This window comes from Equus caballus, chromosome 19 (assembly GCF_041296265.1).
Source record: "Equus caballus isolate H_3958 breed thoroughbred chromosome 19, TB-T2T, whole genome shotgun sequence".
NCBI classification, from domain to species: Eukaryota; Metazoa; Chordata; class Mammalia; order Perissodactyla; family Equidae; genus Equus; species Equus caballus.
Window position 1 is genome coordinate 47,763,214 of NC_091702.1, and position 26,791 is coordinate 47,790,004.

Here is a 26,791-nt window from a genome sequence, read left to right on the forward strand (position 1 = left end):
CTTCAGTGGCCTGGATTTACGGGTTCGGGTCCTAGGCATGGACCTACATCACTTGATGGCCATGCAATGGCAGCGACTCACATATAAAACAGAGGAAGACTGGCACAGATGTTAGCTCAGGGCTAATCTTCCTCAGCAAAAAAAAAAAAAAAAAAAAAAAAAAACCAACACAAAAAGAAATCCTCTTGATGAAGCAGTAAAAATTAATTTATTAAACCTCAATTCTTGAATATATTAATATTAATTCATATTTGAAAAACATACTAATATTAATAAAAAGGCATTAATAAAAATCAATTATATAAACTTATAAATAAATCCTTTTTAAAACAAAATTAATATGTCTACTGTACCTGTAAATAGAAGATACCGTGTGTGTGTTTTCCTGAACATCTCTGCATACTCAGTTATGACACACTGGTAGCTTGAAATCAGTCATGCTAGGTGTGCCCATACCACAGAAATCAGTAAGTGGTACATATCCAAAATTTCACCCCTGGAGAAACATTTCCCCTGGTTGTTAAACATTTACCAGCACATTACTGGATATAATCCACCTAAAAAAAAGTTCTTTGGGATTTATGATGCTTAATTTTACGTGTCAACTTGACTAGGCTAAGGGATGCCCAGATAGCTGGTAAAACACTTTTTCTGGGTGTGTCTGTGAGACTGTTTCTGGAAGAGATTAGCATTGAATCAACAGACTGAATAAGGAATACCCACCCTCACCAATGTGGGCGGGCATCACCCAATCTCTTGAGGGTCCTAATAGAACAAGAAAGTTGAAGGAATGGTGAATTCTTGCTGTCTCTTCTTGAGCTAGAATGTCTGCCCTCAGACATAGGAGCTCCCAGTTCTCAGGCCTTCAAATGGGACTGGATTATACCACTGGCTTTCCTGGTTCTCTAGTTTGCCAAAGGCAGATTGTGGGACTTCTCATCCTTCATAAGTGCGTGAGCCAATTCCTATACTAAATATCTTCTGTCTCTCTATATACATCCTATCAGTTCTGTTTTTCTGGAGAACCTTATATAGAGTCTTCATTAATATTTAAGTATATAAAGTGGTCTTGAAACCCAAAAGTTTAAGAACTACTGATCTAGGATGATTATTTCAGCACTAGTCTTTAACAGTTGGTCCCTTACCTAATCTATCTGAGAATGTAAGGATATGCTATTCATTGACCCTTCATCAAATCATCCCACCTTGACTCCTTCCAGGAACATAATGATATTACTACTATCACCACTAAATAATAACATTTATTGTGTGATATGTGCCCATCTCTGCTAAGTATTTTATGGTCATTATCTAATTTAATCATTACAACAACCCTACAAGATAGGAACATTTATTATTTCAATTTTATAGACGTGAAAACTGAAGCTGAGAGACACTTTCAAACTTGCCCAAGTTTAACTCTAAAATGAACCACTTACTCATTCATTTCAGTTAATCATTCACTGACTCACTCTTTTGGTACTCGGGATTTATGTAGGTATTTAATTAGTTGCATGAAAATGGTCCATCAGCTTCATGGGAGCCCTCTTGAGGGCTGGGATGATGCCCTACATTTGTTTAGTCCCTCCATTACGCATTATGCACTTTGAGGTATGCAATTAACTGTTAAATGACTGAGTTCTCAGTATTTGAACAAGTGTCTATTATGTCAGAGAGGTTAAGCTCTAAGATACAGCTATTCATTCAATGGATACGTATAAGCATTATAACATAAAAGATGCTGTGCCAGATGCAGAAGATAGATGGTGTCTGCAGATGGAGTTTACATTCCAGCGGAAGAAAAAAATATTAAACAAGTAAATGATTTTTTTTTTGAGGAAGATTAGCCCTGAGCTAACATCTGCTGCCAATCCTCCTCTTTTTGCTGAGGAAGACTGACCCTAAGCTAACATCCGTGCCCATCTTCCTCTATTTTATATGTGGGATGCCTGCCACACCATGGCTTGAGAAGCCATACCATGTCCGCACCCGGGATCCAATCTGGCGAACCAAGGGCTGCCAAAGTGGAATGTGTGAACTTAACCGCTGCACCATCAGGCTGGCCCCTAAACAAGTAAATGATTTAAAGTCTGGTGACTGTTATTTTGCAAGGAGTGATACATACATGAGAATCACTAACTTAGTCTGGGAGATGGACAGAAGCCCCTCCAGGAAGTGAAGTGAAGAATGAACTGACCAGGTGAAGGAGCAGAAGTGTTCCAGTCAGAGGGAATGAAAAAAAATACTATGTCTATTCAACCAATTTATTATGAAGAGGCACTGAGTGACTATTTGTTGAGTGTGGATTTGTCTAGCACACATGGAAAAGTGGGCTTGCCCTGACGTTAAGAGATCCAAGCAATTTTTAGCACTCTGGATTTTCACGTAATACACTCACAAGAATAAATAATAAGCAGAATAAAAATATTAATAAAAACAAATAAAATAATAAATATGGAATGAATAAACTGGCTTCATAGGATGCCCATAAGACATAGAGAAGACAAGAGAGTTGAGGCAAGGTCTTGGATGGCTGGCTCTTGAATGTGCAACCCTCAGCACTACACGGGCATAAAGAAGTCACACATTTTCATGGAAAAGAGACTTCCAGAGATCAGAGACTCAACACCTATGTCCTTACAGGAGTCCAATAAGGTGTCTTATTACCAGATCTATAAATTATGCAGCCAAGTCCTTCATTCATTAATCAGTCTGTATTTCTTGTGCCTGTTAGCCTAATTAAAATGTAAAGCAAGTGAATGAGAAGGTTGTTAATCTTGAGGGTGGAGAGGGATTAGGCAGGAGACAGAGGCTAAGGCTGCATTTCCTTCAGGGGTCAGAAGGGAGGCTAACTCCTGGTTATACAAAACCTATTAATAACTTGGTTTTGACTCTAGGTTGAATACACCTTCCTAAACAGCATGCTTAGCACTCTAAAGCAGTAAATGGAGAAAATCTCTTAATTGTTAAAGAAATCTCCTGATAAAGATCACAGGAAGTTTACTGAGTAGGACACACCTAGAACAAATTAGAGACAATTAGGAAGTCCATAGACTTGCCCACATTATGTGCTCTATATGCAAATCTCCAAATTTATTACTTATATCAGCAATGGTGGGGTGACTTGGTTAATTCTGGTGATGCTCTTTGCTAGGAATATCGGTGAGGGTAGGCTCAGTGATGCAGTCCTTGAAAGCACCTATGAAGAATATCAGAGATGTCAGTTTGATACATACTTTGAGTTCTAGTGGCCTCTTTGTGCTAGTATATTAAGTCATTAAATATAGCTGCATCCTGAGGAAATTTTATAGTACTTGGGAGTTCTCCAAAAGAGTGACCTGCCACATCGCCTAAGATTCATGATAAGAATACCCTTCAAACTGATGGGCTGGAGGAGCTCCCATCACAAATCTTGCTTAGAGGCCTAGGATTTATTCTTAGAGCCTAGATCAAAAATAAGCCACTCCAGTGCCTGGCACATGGTCTGTGCTTAGAAAGTATTTGTTAAATGAACGTTGAATAAGAGCTTTATGGTTACACATCCTAGGAATTTTCTTCTCTTTGGTTTCAGATTCCTCATTCCTTTGGCTCTAGGTGCCTCAGGGTGAGAAAGTCACTAATGCACCCACTTGTCTGAGCCATTCCCCACCCTTTGCCTACCATGGCTTCCAAGGTTGTCTGCCTGGCTCTACATGCTCCATGAAGTACCCAGAGCCCGCTGATGCTGTGGGGAAGACTCTTGAAGTTAAAAGAGGCCTCAGTCAATTCTCCTGGAGCCTAGCCTATTCCAGGCCTTCGAGTCAAACAGCTCTAGCATCTCTAGCTCCTGCAGGCACTGTGGGAGTCTTAACAGTGATCTCTTCTTTGGCTGTCAGAGGAGCAGCTCCCAGACAACCCCATCACCCCCAGGCTAGAATGCCTGGTCTGTTTCTTTAGCTCTCCTGCTCGCCCATGTGCCACAGTCCCTACTTTGCCCTGTCCACCTTTGGGAAAACTGCTACTGCTTGAAGACGCTCAGCAAGAGCTGAAAGACAAGCTTGGGGCCTTAACATCAAAGTAGGAGCAGAAACCGGCAAGCTTCTGCATCCCTCAGGCATCTCTGATGCCTCTGAGAAGGCTGGAACCAGGACACCTACCCATTCCACACTTACAGCCCTCCCAAGACCAACCTGCCACCCCTAATCCCCATCTCAAAGCTCATCCAGCAGGAGGCAAGGAGGCATCATAGACAGACTAGGTTCCCAAACCTCAGTCTCTTCCCTCCTCAAAGACAGACTATATACAGGGACCTGTGGAGACCAGGAACCTGGAGTTGGGCAACAAAATACACATCAAGGGCTGCGGTACATTCTAAATTTTAAGGAGTACAAAAGGATGAAACCTTTTACCACACCTAGTCTCAGTTTTCCTAAAGCCAGCCCAGTCTCTCCATGGGTCTGTGCCTACTCAGGAGTATCAACATTCCCAGGAGGAAAGTCAGGAGAACAAAAGTCCCAATCATTGTGGAAAGCCTCCTCTGGCATCTGTTTCTAGCAGTCAATTGGTATGAAGGATGAATACCAACTGTGATATGGAGACAAATGGTCCGAAATCTACCCCATGCCATATTGGCCCCCTTGGAACACCAGAACAGGGTTCAAACAATTCACAGAACAGCAGTCTCTCTGTCCTCAGCATAGGTGGGACCCCAGTTCCCATCTGCTACAGCTGCATCCTGCAGGCAGGCTCTAGTCAAGAAATGGGCACCAAAGTATAGACAGGTATCCACGCTTCCAGAGGAGATATCCATGACTTACTGCCTATGAGGGTTGGGGAGTTCAGAAAAATGATCTTTTCTCAGGCTTTGAGTATGGGGTGTTTGATACTCTGGATTCTTCTGGGACTTTTGCTGATAAAGGGGAATATAACCGATAAGGACCCAGAGCTCTGCGGGGCAAGTATACACAGATAGTTTCATACAAAATCCAAATCTCATAATTTAGACTTTTCTTCACCCCTAGGGAATCCTGACTAATGAGTGTTTTATTTAACGAGAACTATATTTAAAATATAACTCAGACCCGCTATGTGAGAGGTCTGCACATCATCAGGGAGCAATTTCAGCTGTCGATGCAGTGGGCTGGGTGCCTCAGCCCTAAACAGGTGCAGTTGATATTCAGCAACATTCCCTTGCCCCCGACCTCAATTAGAAGCTCATGGGAGAGTCTGCAGACTACGTTCCAAGCCCTGGCTCATGTCTCATGTTGGGCTCTGTAAGGGCTGCCCTGTACATTCCAAGTTTTTAAGTTCAAGAGCATGAAACAAGTCATCAGGCCTGGTCTCAGTTTTTCTAAAATGCTGTCCCCTGAGTGCACTATACCCCTTCTTGGCTTATTTTTCTCCTAAGCATTTCACCATCTGCCAAATTATAATTTTCATTTATCTTTATTTTCTCTCTCCTTACTAAATTATTACCTCCAAAATGGCAGGAGTTTTTGTCTCTTTTGATCTCAGCTCTATCGCCAGATCCAAAAGCAGTGTACACTAACCACAGGGGACTGCAATTTTAGACGGGTAGCCTGCAAAAGCCTTACTGAGTGGATGTTTGAACCTCAAAGGGGTGTGTGAGCATTAGGGAGAGGATGCATATAGTGGGCTAGCTGAATACCTGGCACACAATAAGACTCAATAAATTCAAACTAATACTCTTCTTGTCAAGAGTGCCTGAAATCACGGGAGCTTTTGTCCCTTCCCTTAGGGGCTTCCGGAGATAATGCATGATTTCGGCGACTGTTACTGGAGTTCCTCACTGACTCCCATTTCAGGACTGGAGCCCTCAAATTTCACCGTCTGCTTAAGGCCCAGCTCAAGCACCACTACTTCTTGAGACACATTTTCCTAGTATTTACTATTATCTCTCGCTCGTGTCCTTAGAGACATCTCTGACCCACTTTCATATAGACGCCGGGTTCTAGCCTGAGTTCCATCACTAGGTCGCTATTTGTCTTTGGGGGAGTCACTTTAATCCGGTTCTCATTTTTCATCCCTAAAAGGTCATATGAGACGACCTACTTCCCGGCTCTGATATTTAATAACTCTAAGAGCAAAACCCACATCCCCACGCCCTTCTCACAGCTCATTCAACAATCCTAAGGGTAGCTGGTGCCCGCTGTACCGGGTCTCCCCGAAAACCGAAGCCCTAGCCTAGGGCAGTCACCGCCTACGTGGCGGAGGAACCGGAGGAAGCTAGCCGACCTACCACCCTCTGCAAACACCTGACCTTTGCCAGAATGCCCGCCCTCCCGGCATTTCCGGCTCTCCCCCAGATTTTCTTCCGGAACGCTCGCTCGCGTCTGACCCCGCCCCTCCACCACTCTCTAGAGCCCATTGGCTGTGTCTTTGAGGAAGCGGAGCATTTCCCGACGTTGATTGGTTTCTGTCATTATTGATGGGGTAGTTACAAACAAGGCGTGCCTGGTCTCCCTGGTAACGCTCTGCCGACAGCCCTGATTGGTCCTTGTCCTAATTCCATCTCCGTCCCAACTGCGAGTGGTTGAGTTCCTTGGCCGGGTTCGGCGGCGGTAGGTGTCGCGTTTGGGATTCCCGAGCTGACGTGGCTTAAATTTGGGAGGCGGGGCAGCTAAAGCCCCCGGTGGCAGCCTCTTCCAGGTGAGTGGGGGGACGCTCCCCAACTCCTTCCCTTCTAGAGTCACCCTCACCACAGGGGCCGCGGGGGCACACTGGGGTCCTCTCCCTGCCCCGCCTCTCCCTGATTCAGTCCGGGATCCGGCCCTTCATCCGCTTCACTTTACCTACCAGGGCTAGTTCTAGTCGCCCACACTCTAGCTCGCCCCGCCAAGAGGGCCTCGGGGTCGCCCTGCGCGGCCTTGGGGACATATGTGCTGTCGGCCCCCACCCAGGACGTTTCTTCTCCGGAAGCGACGGAGAAAGGCGCTCGGGTCAGTCCTGTCCGCGGGGCCCTGCTCCCCGAGCGGCCTGCTTGTGCCGGCCTGGGTTCGCAGCAGCTGACGTAGGAGAGAACCTGCTGGGCCCGTGCGCTCAGGCCCGGAACAAACTTCGTGTCCGGAAGGGGAGGCGGGACCCAAACAAATCAAAGGTCGTGAGGGCGGAGATCACAGAAACGCTGGGGCTGTTAACGCCAACGAGGGCCTGTCGAACAATCCTGCTAATGAGTTTCTGGAGCGATTCGGAGACAAGGATGATCCTTGCGATCCTACCAACACAAAAATCCCAGGAATAAGGTGGGCAGGCTGTTAGAGGAAAGGGAGCCCTGAAGAAAGTTCTGGAGGAAAAAGAAGTTGATTTGGTGGTGTGCAGGATGTTTATTCCGCATAACGGGAGTGGTGTGTAGGAGTGTGAAGGGAAGGTTCAGCCCCTTGACGAACGAGGAATATATTTGTCTGACTTATTTAAAGAGCTCCAGCTGGTCTGTGGGGAGAGGACGACTTACGAGTGAGACAGAGATATTTAAGATCGCTGGGTAGATAAATACTACTTTTGAAGATAGTTGGAAACTTTATGAGCTTTTAAAGAATCTTACCCTTCTGTGCAAGATGGCAGTAAATTCTCTGCAAAAAGGCAAGAGGCCTTTCCAGAAGCATGAAGTAATTAAATTTGGATGATCAGAATGATTACGAATGGTCAAAATCAGGAAATGTTCTTCTGGAAAGTGACAGGATTTGGTCATGGAATTAGATGTCCAGTTGAAAGTTGAAGAGAACTAAAAAATTGCAAGACATTGTCAATTGACTGTTTCACAGCTTTTACTTCATCTCTCGGTCATGGACTGACCGTTTAATGCCTTCCTCTTCACTGCGTTAAATTTGACTACATTAGTAGCTTCCAAATATTTTTAATTGCATACCCTATGACTAAAACAGTTTTGAGCAAACATCCTCCAAATATTGTATATTTAATTATGGATAATATATGATAGCCCTGTAAATATATTACTTATATTATAAAATATTCAAAAACATTTAAAAAGATGAAAGAAGAAATTCTTGCCCATTCCCTGGGACCCTCTCAACCCAATTTGGAGATCACATAAAGCTGTTTCCTTATTTTTCAAGAAGTCTGTTTGCATCTCTGAGCACTTCCAGACTGGGGGGAACTTCCATTCTTTTTTTTTTTCTCTGAGGCCTGGGATCCAGCCTCTCCTAAAAGTAATCATCTTTAAGGGAAAATTCCTTTTTCCTTTGCTTGATTCTTAAAAGCCTCCTCTCTTTTTAACCCTTTGTGTTAATGGATTAATTAAAGGGATATAGGTTTTACTCTTGTTTATAAAAAGTAAGTCATAAACTTATGTAGGTTCACTACTATTAGGAATAAATTATTTGAGACATATCTCACCACTGGTCATTACATACTAGTCTATTGTTAGGAACCACTATATAAGAGGATGTTAGGTTCTGTAATACTCTATTTTTAATTAAGCTATTTTAAAATCAGCAATATGTGCTTTTGGCAAAATTCAATACGAAAGGATTTAATATTAAAAAAAAATCTTTTTCTCCTCTGTCTGCTGACCCTTTTCCCCATTCCCCGCTTCCCAAGAATAGGCACTGTGAATAGTTTGTTTATTCTTAAGAAACTTTCTGATCATATTCAAGCACATATATATTTATCCCCCTCATTTTCTCTCTCACACAAGTGGAATCATAATACGCATACTATTTTATACCTTTCTTTTGCCACTCAATACTATATATTAGGTATTTTTCTATACCCATAAGTATAAAACTACCTCATTCTTTTAAAAGTCTATACAGCATTCCCTTGTAGAAATATAAAAATGTATTTAGCCTGTCCTCTATTGATGGAGGTTTTGGTTGTTTTCAGTCATTAACCATCACAAATACTGCTGTAGTGAACGTCCATGTTTGTATATCCTTGTGCCCTTAAGTGAGCCCATCTGTAGTATAAACAATATGGAATTCTTTGGGGTCATACTACTCTGAATCATTTCATTTTGGTCTGTGTATTGGTCAAAAATAGTGCTTATAAAACTGTAAGTAAATATAAAGGATATGTGTGCCTTCATGCCTCCAGCCCTATTTTCAGCCCCAGTGAAGAATGTTGGGTGATGAGGTTACTCAGAAAATAGATTATCTTCTCTATCTCGACCAGCCAGGAAGCTTTGTTGAGCTCTGTGACTGGCAAATTACTTAATCACCCTATGCCTTGGTTTACTCTCCCTAAAACTGGGGATATTGTAGGCACCTCCTCCTTGGGGTTGTTTTAATAATAAAGTGAGTAAAATAATAAGTAAGTTATTATATGTTAAGTAATTGGAGCAGTACTTAGTGCATAGTACTGTGTATATAAATTATAGCTATCATTTACTTCTAAATTTGTTATTGAAAATAGTGGAGTTTTGTGTCATGAAAAGGAGTTTTAATTTTCTAATGGTAAAATTATAATATTGCATTTGCTTTTCCCAGCTATATAGCACTATTTCCTGTCCCCTCCTCAAACTAGTTGAGAATCACTTTGAGAATTAAGGAAAACTGCTGAGGCTTACCTAAATATGAATTAAATAAGTTTGAGGAATGACCTAGAGGTCTAACCATTTTCTGTGTTGTTGTTTCTGTGGGAAAATGTGATTTAAATTCCAAAGCAAATGGTGCACAGGCATGTGCACACAGGCATGCGCTCACTGTCTTCAGTTATTTCATTTTCCCATGCATTTTGTACTAGCTTCTCTGTAGTTGGGGACTAGCCTTATATTTCTTTTTATATTTTGATGGCTCCCAGTGTAATACTCTACATCAAGTAGGTATTTAGAAAATAATTATTGATAATGGTGGAGACTTTGAGAAAGTAAGCCTTATTGAATTCTGTGTGCCACCGCAACATACAAGTGTCGAGATCCTGTGGCAGAGTTTGTGGAGGGTGTGGCCGGCATTGACTTTGAGAGACTGATTTATTTGCCTACGTGTTTTATTGAAGCCTGGCCTTGGCATGAAGCTCCTTATTCTTTTTCCAAGTTGCTACTCATGATTCTCGTGCTACATAAAACAATAGCAAGAGCATTGCTTGTCCAGCAGTCACATATATTCCTTACATGAATTTATTACTATCAACATGAATTTTTCCCCTATACTGATTTTTATACATGCATTTGTCCATTTTTGTCTTACAGTGAACCTGAAGGGGAGATCCATCTTTCTTCATTTAGGTTAAGCATGGCTACTTAGTGGCTCTCTTGCCCTCAAATTCCCAACCTTTGAGCTACCTAAAGCACTTAACTGTGCCTGAGAAGCCTTTCCCATTTACATTTCCTTATTATTCCTGTCATGTCAACAGCTGTAGAAATCACTCTTGAGTCATGGAGTCATAATAACACTGGGCATTAGACTGCTCCTTGTCAGTCTTCTCCATTTTAAGATGAGGAAACTGTAAAGTGACTTACCCAGTATAATATAACCTCTTTGTGTTGGAACTCGGACTGAAAGCTCAGTTGCTGGCTCCCAATGTGGTGCCCTTTCCACTGTGCCATATGCTTTCTCACGTACCTCTCAGAGTGTTGAGTCAGTATATGAGATGCTCCTTTCACTTTGGCCTAGAATGGTACATCCCTGATACTGGTCTTTCCTTTCTTCAAATGTACATATTTTTAAATGGTTATGTGAGAAAAGTAACCCATTTTCCATTCAAAGAGCTTTTTAATCTTATTCAATAATGCTAATTTAGCTGAGGGACTTTGAAATGTCTTAACTTCTCTGACTGTCAGTTTTCCTCATCTATAAAATAGGGATGATGATAATACCTACCTTGCAGTTTTCGTAAGAATTAGAGAGAAATGTATATAAAGTGTCTGATACATATTGCTCAGTAATTGTTACCATTAATATTATCATTATCCTGTGTTCATCTGTATGTGTCCTTCACGTGCAATAATTTTCACTAGGATGCTGATGGAGACACACCCTTGTAGGGAGGGTGAATCAGAATCTCATGTGTGGTAGTGGTAGATTGAGGGGGAGTTTCAGTTTCAAAAAAAACATTCAGGATTTTCATTTTATATTTGGAAAATGAAAAAAATCATATTTTCACAGTAGAAATTACATATCCATCCCAATCTTCTCGGCTAATGGTGATATGCAAAAGATTTGATCTAGGGCATACCACCTTGGGTGTGTATGTGTGTGCCCATATTTGCTCACACACTGTAGTTTTACTTTTCTCTAAAGGGTGTATGGTTTAAAAATGGTTGAGAAACGTTATCACTGTGTCTAAATCTCAGTACTTTTCTGTTTAGCCCTAAAAGTAGTAGCAGTAGGATCCAAGCTACGTAGGGCAGAATGTGTGGGTGCAAAGAGCAGGGCTATGATAGAGGTGGGTTGGGTGTTGCTGGGGGAGTCTGAACTGAAAGTGAGGTATGTATAGATCAGGGTGTGTGACAAAGCTAGGAGTTAAGTGGAGAAACTCCCCTATGGACAGCTCTAGCTGTTAATTGATCTTTTAAAAACCTTTTTATTATAAAATAAAACTCAGGTTCAAAAAGACACACCAAAAAAATGTATACTTTAATGAATTATTATAAGGTAAGCATTCTTGTCAACCACCAGGTATATTGTCAGGACTGGCAGTATAACTTTGCTAGTTGTCAAGAAAACCCTCCCTGTGCCCCATCCCAATTATGGCCCTCTCTTTCCTTCCAAAGTAATCACTTCCTTGTGGTTTCTTTATGGTTTTGTCACTTAAATGTGAATCTTGTCTCCCTCCTTTTTTTAAAGAATAACTTCATATGTCTCTTACGTATTTTTCATAGTTTCTGTTGAAGAAATTAGGCCTTTTGACCTGTGGAGTTTCCCACACTCTGAGAATTGCATTTTCATGGGGCTGTTCAACATACTCCTCTGTCCTCTTCATTTATTGCAAATTAACAGCTGGATCCAGAGGCTTCACAGGACTCAGGTTCGATCCCTTTGGCAAGGCTATAGGTGGTGGTATATTCTTTCATCAGGAGGTTCATTATGTCTGGTTTTTGCTCTTCTTTGTTATCAGCTGTTGATGCTCAATGTCTCGATCCATGAATTCATTGAGACTTGTGAAATATTAGACTAGATATTCCAGTTCTACCATTTTGTTTTCCTTTAATAGCTGGAATAATTTTATAAGGAGATGTGTTCCCTCATCTACTATTTGCTTCCCAAATGGTAAAGTTCAAATAGAAAAGACAAGATAAATCCTTGTACTTACTGGTTTTCAACATAATTAGTTCAGATGGGGACCGGTTTATTATTATTACGAACTTGTGGATTTAAATATTTTTGGTGAGTTTCAGTTTGTCGCAATTCATATTCTTATTAGAAACTCATAATTGTTCCTTTGGCCTGTGGGAACCTCTTTAGTTTGGCTCCTGGGCCCTTTTGACATGACTCTAGTAGTCTTTGAAAGCTTCCTTGCTATTTTGTATGACAAGATGTTTCAGGCTCATTTTGTACATTTCCTACTTCAGGACTGAAATCAGCCATTTCTCTAAGAGGCCTTCCTGTTTAAGAAAAAAATATATATATATTTTTTAAAGATTTTATTCTTTTCCTTTTTCTCCCCAAAGCCCTCCAGTACATAGTTGTATATTCTTCGTTGTGGGTCCTTCTAGTTGTGGCATGTGGGACGCTGCCTCAGCGTGGTTTGATGAGCAGTGCCATGTCCGCACCCAGGATTCGAACCAATGAAACACTGGGCCGCCTGCAGCGGAGTGCGCGAACTTAACCACTCGGCCACGGGGCCAGCCCCAAGAAAAATATTTTTAAGTGGGAAAGGGTATTTAAAGATTCCAGTCTAGGCAATAGAAATGCTCATTGCTTTACAGTTTGTCATTGTTTTTAAGCCTTTTCAGTGGACAGAGATAGGAAAATATATATACTAAGGTAAGATAGTTTGTAGGTGCATGCTGATACTTTCAATTCAAATTCAAGATCAGTTTTTACTTTGGGGGTTCTTAATTTCTTCTGTATTATGTCTGTATTCTTTTTTCCTACTGAAAATATGGTAGAATTACTATGCCCATAATTACTCACTTACTTTAATTCCATGTGGCACATACAGTAGTCAAGGAATAATAATACTGATACAACCACCATCAGTTTTGGTTATTGAAAACAATTTTGAAAGGTTTCTTTTGCATATGGTATTCACATTCTCCCCCATCTTTTTTTCATGGCAGTCCCATGTATTGTCAGAGCATATAAACATTAAATATTATGCTATCTCCATTCCAGGCTTACTTTTACGAGTGACCATATATTGAATGCTCACCACCAGTCCTTGTGATGATGTTTCTTTAGTCATTTTGGTTGTCTCAAGCTTTCCCTCTAATGATTGCCTTAGGAAAGGCTCATAGGAAAATTTTTCATGAATTTTCTTGCATGTTCGTAACATACTGTCTGTGCTCTTTATATCTGAAGGTCATTTTTGCTGAAAATAAAATCCTTGGCTCGCATTTTCTTTCCTTGAATATCACAAATCTATAACTCCATTTTTTTCCTGGCAAAGGCATTGCCGTTGAAAAGTCGGATGATAGTCTTATTTTCTTTATCTTACAAGTTGCATGATCTTTTGGCCTAAATATCAAAAGATTATTTTATTTTTAATTTTTTTAGTTTTGGTTTTTTTTCTCATTGAGGTCATAATAGTTTATAACATTGTGAAATTTCACTTGTACATTATTATTTGTCAGTCACCATATAAATGTGCCCCTTTATCTCTTGTGTCTATCCCTCCAACCTGCATCCCCTCTGGTAACCACTAAACTATTCTGTTTGTCCGTGTGTTAGTTTATCTTCCACATGTGAGTGAAATCATATGGTGTTTGTCTCTCTCTATCTGGCTTATTTTCCTCAACATAATACCCTCAAGGTCCATCCATGTTGTTGCAAATGGGACGATTTTGTGTGTTTTTTTTTTTTAATGGCAGAGTAGTAGTCCATTGTATATATGTATTACATCTTCTTTATCCAGTCGTCAGTCAGTGGACAGTTGGGTTGCTTCCACTTCTTGGCTATAGTGAATAATGCTGCAGTGAACATAGGGGTGCATAAATCTCTTTGAATTCTTGATTTCAAGTTCTTTGGATAAATACCCAGTAGCGGGATAACTGGTTTGTATGGTGTTTCTAGTTTTTATTTTTATTTTTTTGATGGAGATTAGCCCTGAGCTAACATCTGCCACCAATTCTCCACTTTTTTTGCTGAGGAAGACTGGCCCTGAGTTAACATCCGTGCCCATCTTCCTCTACTTTATATTTGGCATGCCTGCCACAGCATGACTTGACAAGCAGTGTGTAGGTCCGCACCTGGGATCCGAACCGGTGAACCCCAGGCCGCCACAGAGGAACCTGTGAACTCAACCACTGTGCCACTGGGCTGGCCCCTCTATAATTTTTTGAGAAGTCTGCATACTGTTTTCCATAGTGGCTGCACCAGTTTGTGTTCCCACTAGCAGTGTATGAGGGTTCCCTTTTCTCCACATCCTCTCTAACACTTGTTAGTTTTTTGTCTTGGAGATTATAGCCATTCTAAAGGGTGTAAGGTGATATCTTAGTGTAGTTTTGATTTGCATGTCTCTGATGATTACTGATGGTGAACATCTTTTCATGTGCCTATTGGCCATCTGTCTGTCTTCTTTGGAAAAATGTTCATATCCTCTGCCCATTTTTTGATCAGGTTGTTTGTTTTTTTGTTGTTGAGTTGTGTGAATTCTTTATATATTTTGGAGATTAACCCCTTATCGGATATATGATTTGCAAATATTTTCTCCCCGTTGGTGGGTTGTCTTTTCATTTTGTTCATGATTTCCTTTGCCTTGTAGAAGCTCTTTAGTCTGAGAAAGTCTCACTTATTTTTTCTTTTGTTTCCCTTGTCCCAGTAGACAGGGTATTTGAAAGGATCCTTCTAAGACCGATGTCAAAGGAGTGTACTGCCTATATTTTCTTCTAGGAGTTTTATGGTTTCAGGTCTTACCTTCAACTCTTTGATCCATTTTGAGTTAATTTTTGTGTATGGCAGAAGATATTGGTCTACTTTCATTCTTTTGCATGTGGCTGTCCAGTTTTCTCAACACCATTTATTTAAGAGACTTTCCTGTCTCCATTGTATATTCTTAGCTCTTTTATGAAGATTAGCTGTCCGTAGATGTGTGGTTTTATTTTGGGCTTTCAGTCCTGTTCCATTGATCTGTGTGTCTGTTTTTGTACCAGTACCATGCTATTTTGATTACTATAGCTTTGTAATATATTTTGAAGTCAGGGATTGTGATGCCTCCAGCTTTGTTCTTTTTTCTCAGGATTGCTTTAGCTATTTGGGGTCTTTTGTTGCCAAATCTGAATTTCAGGTTTCTTTGTTCTATTTCCATGAAGAATGTCATTGGGATTCTGATTGGGATTGCATTGATTCTGTAGATTGCTTTAGGTAGGAGGGACATTTTAACTATGTTTATTCTTCTAATTCATGTGCATGGAATATCGTTCCATTTCTTTATGTCATCATCGATTTCTTTCAGTAATATCATAGAGTTTTCATTGTATAGGTTTTTTTATCTCTTTGGTTAAATTAATTTCTAGATATTCTTTTTGTTGGATTGTAAATGGGATTGTATTCTTGAGTTCTCTTTCTGTTAGTTCGTTATTAAAGTATAGGAATGCAACTGATTTTTGGAAGTTGATTTTGTACTCTGCAGCTTTGCTGTAGTTCTTGATTATTTCTAATAGTTTTCAGATGGATTCTTTAGGGTTTTCTATACATAAAGTTATGTCATTGGCAAACAGCAAGAGTTTCACTTCTTCATTGCCTATTTGAATTCCTTTTATTTCTTTTTCTTGCCTAATTGCTCTGGCCAAAACCTCCGGTACTATGTTCAATAAGAGTTGTAAGAGTGGGCACTTTTGTCTTCTTTCAAAGGATTATTTTTAAGTCTATTAATTTTATCAGAATGTTTTGTTAGTCATTCTGGGTTGATATTCTTAGGTACATGGTGGTCTCTTTCAGTATGTAACTTCAGATCTTTTAAAATTTCAGGTAAGTGTTCTGGATTTTGGTTTTTCGTTCTGTACCTTTGCTTTGGTTTTTTTCTTCAGGGAATCCTATTATCTGCATTGCTTATCTTCATTATTTATAACTTTCTCTTGATTCTTTTTTATTGCTTATTTCTTTAAAATTTTTTTAAATGAACAAATTATTGGGCATAGTTTTAGATTTACTGTAGAAATTTGCAAAGATAGTTCAGAGTTCAGTGTACTGCTCACCCATTATTCCCTAATGTTAACATGTTACATTAGCAAAGTGCATTTGTCAAAACTAAGAAACTTAACATTAATTCATTACTATTAACTAAACTCCATACATTATTCAGATTTCACTAATTTCTCTGTTAATGTCTTTTTTCTGTTGCAGGGTCAAATTGTAGGACATCACATTGCATTTAGTTCATTTCTTTTTCTTTCTTTTTAAAATTGAGATAATTGTAAAGTCACATGCAGTTGTAGTAAATAATACAGAGAGATTCCTTGTATAGTTTGTTCAGTTTCCTTCAATGATAACATTTTACAAAATTATTGTATAATATCACAACCAGGATACTGCTATTAATATATTCCCCAGTTTTATTTGTATACGTGTGTGTGTGTGTATGTGTGTGTGTGTTAAGTTTTATCACCTATGTAGACTCCTGTATCCACCATTACAGTTAAGATATTACACAGATCTGACACCACAAGGATCCTTTGTGTTGCCTTTTTATAACTACAACTACCTCCTCCCCTCTCATTTCCAACCCCTCCCTGAGTGCTGGCAACCACTAATCTGTCCTGAGTCATTTAAAAAATGTTATATAAGTATGGAATTAAATAGTATGTAGCCTTTTGGAATTGGGTTGTTTTTCATTTACAATTTCCTGGAGATTCATCTAAACTGTTGAATGTATCAGTGGTTGGTTTGTTTTCATTGCTGTGTAATATTCCATGGTATGTATGTATCATAGTTTGTTTAACCATTTACTTGTTGACAGACATGCTTGCTGATTCCAGTTTTGGGCTCTTACAACCAAAGCTGCTATGAACATTCATGTACAGGTTTTTGTGTGAATTTAAGTTTTCATTTCTCTGAGAGAAATGCCTAGGAGTAAAATTATTGGGTCATAAAGTAGCTACATGTTTAGTTTATAGTTAATTTCTTTTTGATTCTTAAAATTATGCTTCATTTCAACTTTCTTTTTTTCTTAAGGTGTTATTTGTTGTAATTATTCATTTTCCTGTTCCTTGATTTCCAAAATGGTTTTTAAAATTTTCTATTATTTCTTGTGTTTCTTCTTCATTTCTGGGTTTTTCTGTTTTGAAGGAGGGGGTAATTGATAAATGTATTTGTTTTAAGTCATTTGAAGAAAACATCTTATATATATGTGTTCAGCAAAGTTTGCATCATAGAAAATGGTGAGAATGTCAAAGTTTGATTTTCCTTTTGTGAAGGTAAGTATGATGTATACCGTTTGTGCTCTGCTGTGCTACAGGTGCTGCACACACAGTTAGCAGTTAAGACCTGGCCTTTAATTTTGTCAAGGAGGTGTTAATATTGAAAGTAGACATTAGGGTTTTTTATAGCTTTTTTGAGGTATAATTGACAAATTAAAAAACGTATGTATTAAAGATACACAACACAATGTTTTGATACATATACATTGTTAAATTATTACCACAATCAAGCTAATTAATCTGTCCATCACCTCAAATAGTTACTTTTTTTGTATGATGAGAACATTTAGGATCTACTCTCTTAGCAAATTTCAAGTATGCAATGCAATATTACTAACTGTAGTTACCATGCTGTACGTTAGATTCCAAGAACTTATTCATCCTGTGTAACTGAAACTTTGTACCTTTTGACCAACATCTCCCCATTTCCCCTACCCACTAGGCTCTGTTAACCACTATCCTACTCTCAGCTTCTATGAGTTTAACTTTTTTAGATTTCATATATAGGTGAGATCATGCAGTATTTGTCTTTCTGTACCTGGCTTATTTCACTTAGCAAAATGTCCTCCAGATTCATCCATGTTGTCACAAATGACAGGATTTCCTTATTTTTTAGGGGTGAATAATATTCATTGTGTGTATATACTACATTTTCTTTATCTCTTGGTCTGTTGATGGACACTTAGGTTGATTCTGTATTTTAGCTGTTATGAATAATGCTGCAGTGAACATGGGGGTGCAGATCTCTCTTCAAGATACTGATTTCATTTCTTTTGAATATATACCCAGAAGTGGGATTGGTGATCATATGGTAGTTCTATTTTCAATTTTTTGAGGAACCTCCATACTGTTTTCCATATTGGCTGTGCCAGTTTGCATTCCCACTAACAAGGTACAAGGGTTCCTTTTTCTCTGCATCCTTACCAACACTTGTTATCTTTTATCTTTTTGATAATAGCCATTCTGACAGGTGTGAGGTGATATGTGATTTTGATTTGCATTCCCCTGATGATTAGTGATGTTGAGCATTTTTCATATACCTGCTGGCCATTTGTATGTCTTCTTTTGAGAAATGTCTTTCTAAATCCTTTGTCCATTTTAAAATTAAGTTATTTGTTTTCTTGCTATTGAGTTGTTTGAGTTCCTTGTGTGTTTTGGATATTAATCCTTATCACATGTATGGTTTACAAATATTTTCACCCATTCTGTAGGTTTTCTCTTCATTCTGTTGTTTCCTTTGCTGTACAGAAGCTTTTTAGTTTGATACAATCTCATTTGTCTAATTTTGCTTTTGTTGTCTGTGCCTTTGGGGTCATATCCAAGGAATCATTGCCCAGACCAATGTCAAGAAGCTTTTTCCCGTGTTTTCTTCTAATAGTTTTACAGTTTCAGACTTACATTTGAGTCTTTAATCCAGTTTGAGTTGATTTTTGTGTATGGTGTGAAATAGGGGTCCAATTTAATTCTTCTTCATGTGGATATCCAGTTTTCCCAAAACCATTTATTTAAGAAACTTTTCTCCGTGTGTATTCTTGGCCCCTTTTTGGGGCAGGCCCAGTGGCCTAGTGGTTAAGTTCACTGTGCTCCACCTCAGCAGCCTGGGTTCACAGGTTTGGTCTTGGGCGAGGACCTACACCACTCATCAGCCATGCTGTGGCGGCAACCCACATACAAAATAGAGGAAGATTGGCCACAGATGTTAGTTCAGGGAGAATCTTCCTCAGCAAAAAAAGAAAAAAAGAAGAAGATCAATTGACAGTAAAGGTGTGGATTTATTTCTGAGCTCTTTATTTTGTTCTGTTGGTCTGTGTATCTGTTTTTATGCCAATATCATGTTGTTTTGATTACTATACCTTTGCAGTATATTTTGAAATCAAGTAATGTGATGCTTCCAGCTTTATTCTTACTCAAGACTGCTTTGGCTATTCAGGGTCTTTTGTGGTTCCATACAATTTTAGGATCGTTTTTTCCATTTTTGTGAAAATAGGCGTTGGAATTTTGATAGGGATTGCATTGAGTCTGTAGATTGCTTCGAGTGGTATGCACATTTTAAAAATATTAATTCTTTCTATGAACATGGGGTATTTTATTTGTGTCTTTTTCAGTTTCTTTCCTTGGTGTTTATAGTTTCCAGTGTACAGATCTTTCACCTCCTAAATACTTTATGTTTTCCATGCTATTATAAATGGGATTGTTCTCTTAATTTTTTTGGATTGTTCATTGTTAGTGTGTGTAAGTATATTGATTTTTTTGTCCTGCAACTTTACTGAATTTGTTTATTAGTTCTAACAGTTTTTTGGTGGAATCTTTAGAGTTTTCTATGTGTGAAATCATGTCATCTGCAAACAGACACAATGTTACTACTTCTTTTCTGATTTGGATGTCTTTTATTTCTTTTTCCTACCTAGTTGCCCTGGCTAGGATTTCCAGTACTATGTTGAATAGAAGTAGCCAGAGTGGACATCCATGTCTTGTTTCTGATCTCAGAGGAAAAGCTTTCAGCTTTTCACTATTGAGTATGATGTTAGCTGTGGGCTTATCATGTATGGCCTTTATTATGTTGACGTACATCCCTTCTGTACCTAATTTGTTGAGAGTTTTTATCATGAAAGGATGGTGGGTTTGGTCAAATGCTTTTTATGCATCTATTGAGATGATTTTATAATACTTATCCTTCATTCTTTTAATGTGGTATATCATGTGGGTTGATTTGTGGATGCTGAACCATCCTTGCATCCCAGGAATAAATCCTACTTGCTCATGGTGTTTGACCTTTTAATGTGATGTTGAAATCAGTTTGTTGGTATTTTTTGAGGATTTTTGCATCTGTGTTCGTCAGGGATATTGGCCTGTAATTTTCTTTTCTTGTGGTGTCCTTGGCTGGATTTGGTATCAAGGTAATGCTGGCCTTGTAAAGTGAATCTGAAAGTATTCCTTCCTCAATTTTTTGGAAGAGTTTGAGAAGGATTGGCATTAGTTCCTTAAGTATTTGGTAGAATTCACCCGTGAAGTCTTCAAGTCCTGGGCAGTTTTTTGTTGAGAGGTTTTTAATTATTGATCCAATCTCCTAACTTGTTATTGGTCTGTTCAGATTTTCTGTTTCTTCATGATTGAGTCTTGGTAAGTTGTATCTTTCTAGGAATTTATCCTTTTCTTCCAGGTTACCCAATTTGTTGGCATGTAATTGTTCACAGTGGTATCTTAAGAATCTTTGTATTTCTTTGGTATCAGTTGTAATGTCTCCTTCATTTCTGATTTTATTTGAGTCTTCTCACTTTTGTTCTTTGTTAGTCTAGTTAAAGGTTTGTCAATATTATCTTTTTAAAAAAACCAACTCAGTTTTATTCAGCTTTCTATTGTTTTTCTAGTCTCTTTTATTTCTGCTCTGATCTTTATTGTTTCCTGCCTTCTGCTTTTGGCTTAGTTTGTTGTTCCTAGTCTTTGAGGTGTAAAGTTGGGATATTTGAGATCTTTCTTTTTTATTGTAGGCATTTATTGCTGTAAACTTCTGTCTTAGAACTGCTTTTGCTGTATACTGTAAGTTTTGGTATATTGTGCTTCCATTTTCATTTATTTCAAGATGTTTTTTGATTTCCTTTTTGATTTCTTTTTGACTCATTGGTGTTCAGGAGTATGTCAATTTCTACATATTTGTGAATTTTTCAGTTTTTCTCCTGTTATTGATTTCTAATTTCATACCATTATGGTCAGGAATGATACTTAATATGATTTCTGTCTTCTTAAATATGTTAAGGCCCAACATATGAACTATCCTGGAGAATGTTCCATATGTGCTTGAAAAGAATGTGTGTTCTGCTGCTGTTGGATGGAATGTTCTGTATATATCTGTAAGATCCTTTTCATCTAATGTGTAATTGAAGTCCAATGTTTTCTTATTGCTTTTCTGTCTGGATGATCTATCCATTGTTGAAAGTGGGGTATTGAAGTTCCCTACTATTAGTGTATTGCTATCTTTTCTCCCTTCAGTTATGTTAAAATTTGCTTAATATATTTAGGTGCTCTGATGTTGGGTGCATATATATTTATATGTGTTATATCCTCTTGATGAATTGACTCCTCTATCATTATATAATGACCTTTTCTGTCTTGTGATGGTTTTTGACTTAAATTCTATATTTTATCTAAGTATAGTTACCCCTGCTTTCTTTTGGTTACCATTTTCATGGAATATCTTTTTCCATCCCTTCACTTTCAGCCCATGTGTATCCTTGGAGCAAAAGTGAGTCTCTTTTAGGCAGCATATAGTTGGTTCTTGTTTTTTTGAGCCACTCTGACTGGAGAATTTAATCTATTTAGGTTTAAAGTCATTATTGAAAGGTAAGGACTTACTATTGCCATTTTGTTAACAGTTGCCTGACTATTTCGTAGTTCCTTTGTTCCTTTTTTCTTCTCTTGCTATCTTCTTGGGTTTTTCAATTTCTGATGCATATTTTTTATGGCTTAGATCATTTTTCCATGCCTTTCTCTCCTTTTAGTAGATTTAGTAGGTTATAGTTCTGAATTGTTTTTGATCATGACTCTTTGACATGCTTCCCTTTCTTATGAAACAGTATGGATATTATTCTTTTATTTCTCCTTATAATAACTTTGTATGAAAATTGACTGTGCTACTTTTCAGTTGCTTGTTTTTATGTTTATTGTTGCTAAACTTTTAGAAGGATATTTATTTTGGATAGCTTTTCTAACTTCACAGCACTCCTTATGTTGTTTTCCAATATTGTTCAGATATATGGCAGCTGGATTTCTGAGATTTTTCTGACTCTTTTTCCTGTCACCCTCACTCAGTCTTTATCTGGACTTTCTTTGGTCTCTTCATTCTTTCCTGATGAATTTGAATTCTTTTCTCAGTGAATTTTCCTCTGGGGACGCCATGTTCTGAAAGACAGGCCTGACTCTTCAGTTTTGAGAGTTCATGTGGCTTGAGCCTTTCAGACCTTGTAGGATCCTTGCACTTATGTGCTGTTGGAGTGGGGATACATCCTCCCTTTCAGCTTCTGCTGTCTAATTGCTCAGCACATCTTCCAGTACGTACCCACTGGCCTTTTGCAGTTCTCTTGGTATCACGTCTGTTGCACTCTTACAGCTGCTGTAGGGGAGGCAAAATTTTACCTCTACCCTCTTAGGGTTTTCTGCTGGGCCTAAGAATTAAATCGATATAAGACAGATTAACAGGAGAAAAGCATACAAATTTATTTAATATGAGTTTTATGTGATGTGGTGGCCCTCATAAGGAAATGAAGACCCAAAGAAGCAGTTAGAATCTGACATTTATATATTGAGTTGAACAAAGGGTAGTAAATTGTGAAAATGAGACAAGGCAAAAGGGGCTGGTTAATCATGGAGAAGTGACTAGGAAGATAAGTGTTAGCTTATAAGATTTGTTTATGCAAATTTCTCTTGGCCTCAACTCCTCATCCCTGGTGATAAGAATTTTACTTTTTTCCTGGTATAGGGAAGACGTCTTCCTTATGGGGATTTTATTTTTTGCTTTCAGGAAGAAAAAGGGGAGGTCAGAGCATTCTTCTACCTGCTGTTTTTCAAGTGCCTTTAGCTCAAAATAATCCTTATGCCAAAATGGCATATTATAGGGTGGCACATTCTGCCACCTTTCACTTCCCTCTTCTTCCTCCTGCATGGACAACAATGACACACAGATCTTATGGCTGTTGGTAGTTTGTCTAATCCATGTTTATTTTGGAGTTTGTGGGAAACTTTGTCACATAGTTTTTTTGGTAAGGCTGTCCATGGGTTTTTGATTTTATTACCTAGTTGCTTTGTCTGTTTTTATGTAGGAACTCAAGAAGATCCCAAATCTATGCTGTCTGCTACTACCATCTTCTCAGAGTCCCATTGTTTGATTTTTTTTTTTTTTGGCTTGTTCCCAGCAGGGTCTGAAAAATCTGAAGATAAGTGATTCTGTTTGATAAATTAGGTTCTATTATGACTTTCTTTGATTAGTGCAAGTCTATATGCTTAATAAAGACTCTTTAGTTATAGTGGTCATTTCCTTCATTAATAAGGTTACTATAGAAAATTGAATCTCTAGAGTTGAAAAGAAAGTTTAAGATCTGCTGGTGAGTTGTGGTTTCTTTTTTAGACTCACTGTAGTTATAAGTCTCAGAGCTTGAATGAGTGGTTATATAGGGTCCTATGTACTTATATATGACCCTATGTTGCCCTTCCAGTGGTTATATATATATAGTTATATGTGGTCCTATGCTGCACTCCTAGGAGTGGTTCTCTCTTTCCTTTCCTCTTTCACGTGTTTTCCAAAACCTGTATGCTACTAAGGTTACCAGGACAACCCGTTTAGAAACAAAGGTCTTCACAGTTCTTTCTTAGTTAAAGACCGTGGCTACCCTAAGCACTGTTACTACTCTGACTAGAAGAAAACTAGCAGAGACTAGTTTTATTCACATGCTTATTTTGTACAACAGCTTTTGTATTTCTCCCTCCCCAGGGTTTTAAAAGTCAGATAACATTTTATCACTAAACATAAAATTCAGTGTAATCACTTATATTAGTGCTATGCACAGTCCAGTGTTATTTTGATTTTTCCTATGAAAACATTAATAGTCTTACCTTTAGGGAGTTTATGGACTGCCAATTGACACTGATCTGAATATGTAAATAAATGAGTAAGTGGTGTGTGTGTGTATATCAGCATATTCAGGTTGTCTGTTTCTTCTTGAGTGAGTTTTCTTCTTTTCTGGTACATGCATTTAATGCTATACATTTTGAACAAGGGTTATATTTAAATTTAGTGAACCCACACATGAAAGAATGGGGTTTATGGGGCACAGAAAAAGAAAAATTTTACCGAATCATGGTGTTTGACAAAGTAACAGTCTGGCAGGGGAAGGAATAGTTAAGAAGTTCATGTTTGTAAGTGAAATCATGATGAAAGAAAAGGCATTAAAGATATCCCGTAAGGTGCTTTTTTTTCCTGCTAAACAGTTATGCATTTGTATTTCATTTAGTGATGGCAATTAAAATCTCTGTGCAGTCTCCGCTGAAAAGAATAGTGTATGACTACACTGTGTGTACTCAAATGCCTTTTTAAAGACATCATCATGTACAATCTGTGTGAAATATATATCACCAGCACAGTTTTCTTATTTCACCTATAGTTGTTATAGTTACCAATGTAGGAGAAGCCTATATCCATTTTACTGATTCTTATGTTTTCTTTTCCTGTAGAAATGCTGAGCCGATTGTCAGGATTAGCAAATGTTGTTTTGCATGAATTATCGGGAGATGACACTGATCAGAATATGAGGGCTTCCTTAGACCCTGTGAGTAGCTCTGTTCTGAATTAAATTGGTGAGACATCCGTTCTATGTTCTTCTGAGGAAAGGAATTTAAGATAGAAGGGGCTGAGCAGCCTCCCTTGTGCTAGGTGGAAGAGAGGATTAAGAAAAATATTGTGACTATAAATGGTCTTTCTCCTGCAAGTTTGTAGCCTAAAAGCCACAGTGATGGGAGTCAAGTCCTAGATGAGATTCTAAAGATCTTTCTTATTTATTCCCCTGAGCCTTGTTTAGTACTAGATTGCTTTAACTCCTCCTCGGGTATATATCCCTGTTCCATAGGAAAGGTTTCTTAAATGAGGGTATGAGTTGGGCAAAAGATAGATGACGTGGGAATGAAAGAACTCCTGTTTGGAAGCTAATACCTTTTCCTTGGCGCATTGGCAACCTTTTGTCCAAATATTAGGAACTACCCCAAGCATCTGACATGGAGTTTAATGATAGAACACAAGAGGATGTTCTGGAGCGCCTGGCTTATGCAGAGCAGTTGGTGGTGGAGCTAAAAGAAGTCATTAGACAGAAGGATATTCAGCTGCAGCAGAAGGATGACGTTCTACAGGTACCGTTGTTTTGTTCTTTCTGGCCGAGCGTTTGATAAAAGACAGAATACTGGCTTAGATTATTAGAGACTCTGATTCTTACTTCCCCAGTACTATAAGATGATGCCTACTGAGAATAGCTTTTGTTTGTGCTAGATTAGTGGTGAATAAATATTTATGCATTTACTGTCATTGTTCTCTGACAGGAAGAAAGAAAAGCTGCTGATAACAAAATAAAAAAACTAAAACTTCATGCTAAGGCCAAATTAACTTCTTTGAATAAACACCTAGAAGAAATGAAGGCACAAGGAGGGGCTGCTCTGCCTGCGGAACCTCAGTCAGAGGAGCAGCTCTCTAAGGTATGGCGGCTGAGGATAACGCGTGTTTTCTGAGTGGGAAAAGCCTCCTAAGATAGCACATCTTCACTACTCACAAACCTTTATGATGCCGAAGTAGTGTGGCACTAAAGTAAAGGCTGTTTTTTCTTGATGAGCTTGCAGTCTAGTCTGGCTCCAGGCCACGCACAGACTAAAAGGCTAACAGGAAACACGGGAATGAAATGCCAGTTGTGAGCCTAAACTTCTAGAGAATTAAAAAGGCTAATAGGAAGAAGTAAATAACTGAAGTGAGGCGTTTAGATAGGAGAGGCACATACCTTTTGGGGGGTTTCCATCATTGGTTAGAAGATTAAACTAGATGGTCTGGAAGGTTTCTGCCAGCCCTGAAATACTTTAATTCAGTGACACGATACAGAATATTCTGTGTCCTCATGTGGCCACATAGTAGTGGATTAAAGTTTGCTGCGTTGTGGGCTAACTCAGCTAGATTGCCTTGGGCTCCCTGTAAGGGGTGCATTCCAGGTTTATGACTGCCACCAACAAAACAGTTTAAGGTTGGGGATAGAGAGAGGAGTAAGGAAAGTGGTGCCTTTTGAGGAAGAAAGCATTGTCCCAGTACTCATTTTTATTACCTGTGCTCAACGGTTATACCCAAATATTCACATTCAGCCAGTCATTTAGAGAACAAGCAACTGTAGTTTTGTGGAGGGTTTGGTATGAATAGATGGAGGCTGACATATCACATGTACACACTACAGTTGGGCTAGACTTCACTCTGCATAAGAAACCTTTTTTTCCTTAATTTCACCCTGTTTTACCCTTTGACCCACTAGTATTGTTATTCTCAACATTTTTAGTTCTTGGGAAATGAGGTTTTAATTAATTCTCTAGGCACAACCCTTGGGGTCACTAGTTAGCTCTGTGGTACCTTGGTTAGTCTTTCCTTTCTGGGTCTAATGCTCAGAGACATTACTTTTCCTGCATTGATAGTCTTATTTAACTTCTCAAAGCTTATTTTAGACACTTCTCTTATTTTTCTCAAATAATTTCTTCATCTTGATTCATCTTTTCTTACTTTTTGGCTTTCCCTCTAATAATTCCTTCCTCCCC

At 38.6% G+C, this 26,791-nt stretch overlaps 1 protein-coding gene and 1 long non-coding RNA gene across 8 annotated transcripts in view; one reads left to right on the plus strand and one right to left on the minus strand.

Moving 5' to 3' along the window:
- Positions 1-3,064: 3,064 nt before the first annotated feature.
- On the minus strand, positions 3,065-6,934 carry LOC138919230 (uncharacterized). The gene is made up of 2 exons (XR_011429234.1): positions 6,796-6,934; positions 3,065-3,199 (listed from the first exon to the last, which is right to left on the minus strand). It is a non-coding gene; the product is annotated as an uncharacterized lncRNA (long non-coding RNA).
- Positions 6,304-26,791, plus strand: part of GOLGB1 (golgin B1) — a 78,150-nt gene continuing 57,662 nt past the window's right edge. For 4 of the 7 annotated variants that reach the window (XR_011428686.1, XR_011428687.1, XM_023623153.2 and 1 more), the window contains exons 1-4: positions 6,304-6,648; positions 24,695-24,789; positions 25,211-25,363; positions 25,550-25,702. Coding sequence is in view for 5 of the 7 variants with exons in the window: in XM_023623153.2 (XP_023478921.1) it covers positions 24,697-24,789; positions 25,211-25,363; positions 25,550-25,702 (399 nt within the window). In the remaining 2 variants the exon portion in view is untranslated. 7 annotated transcript variants of the gene reach the window in all.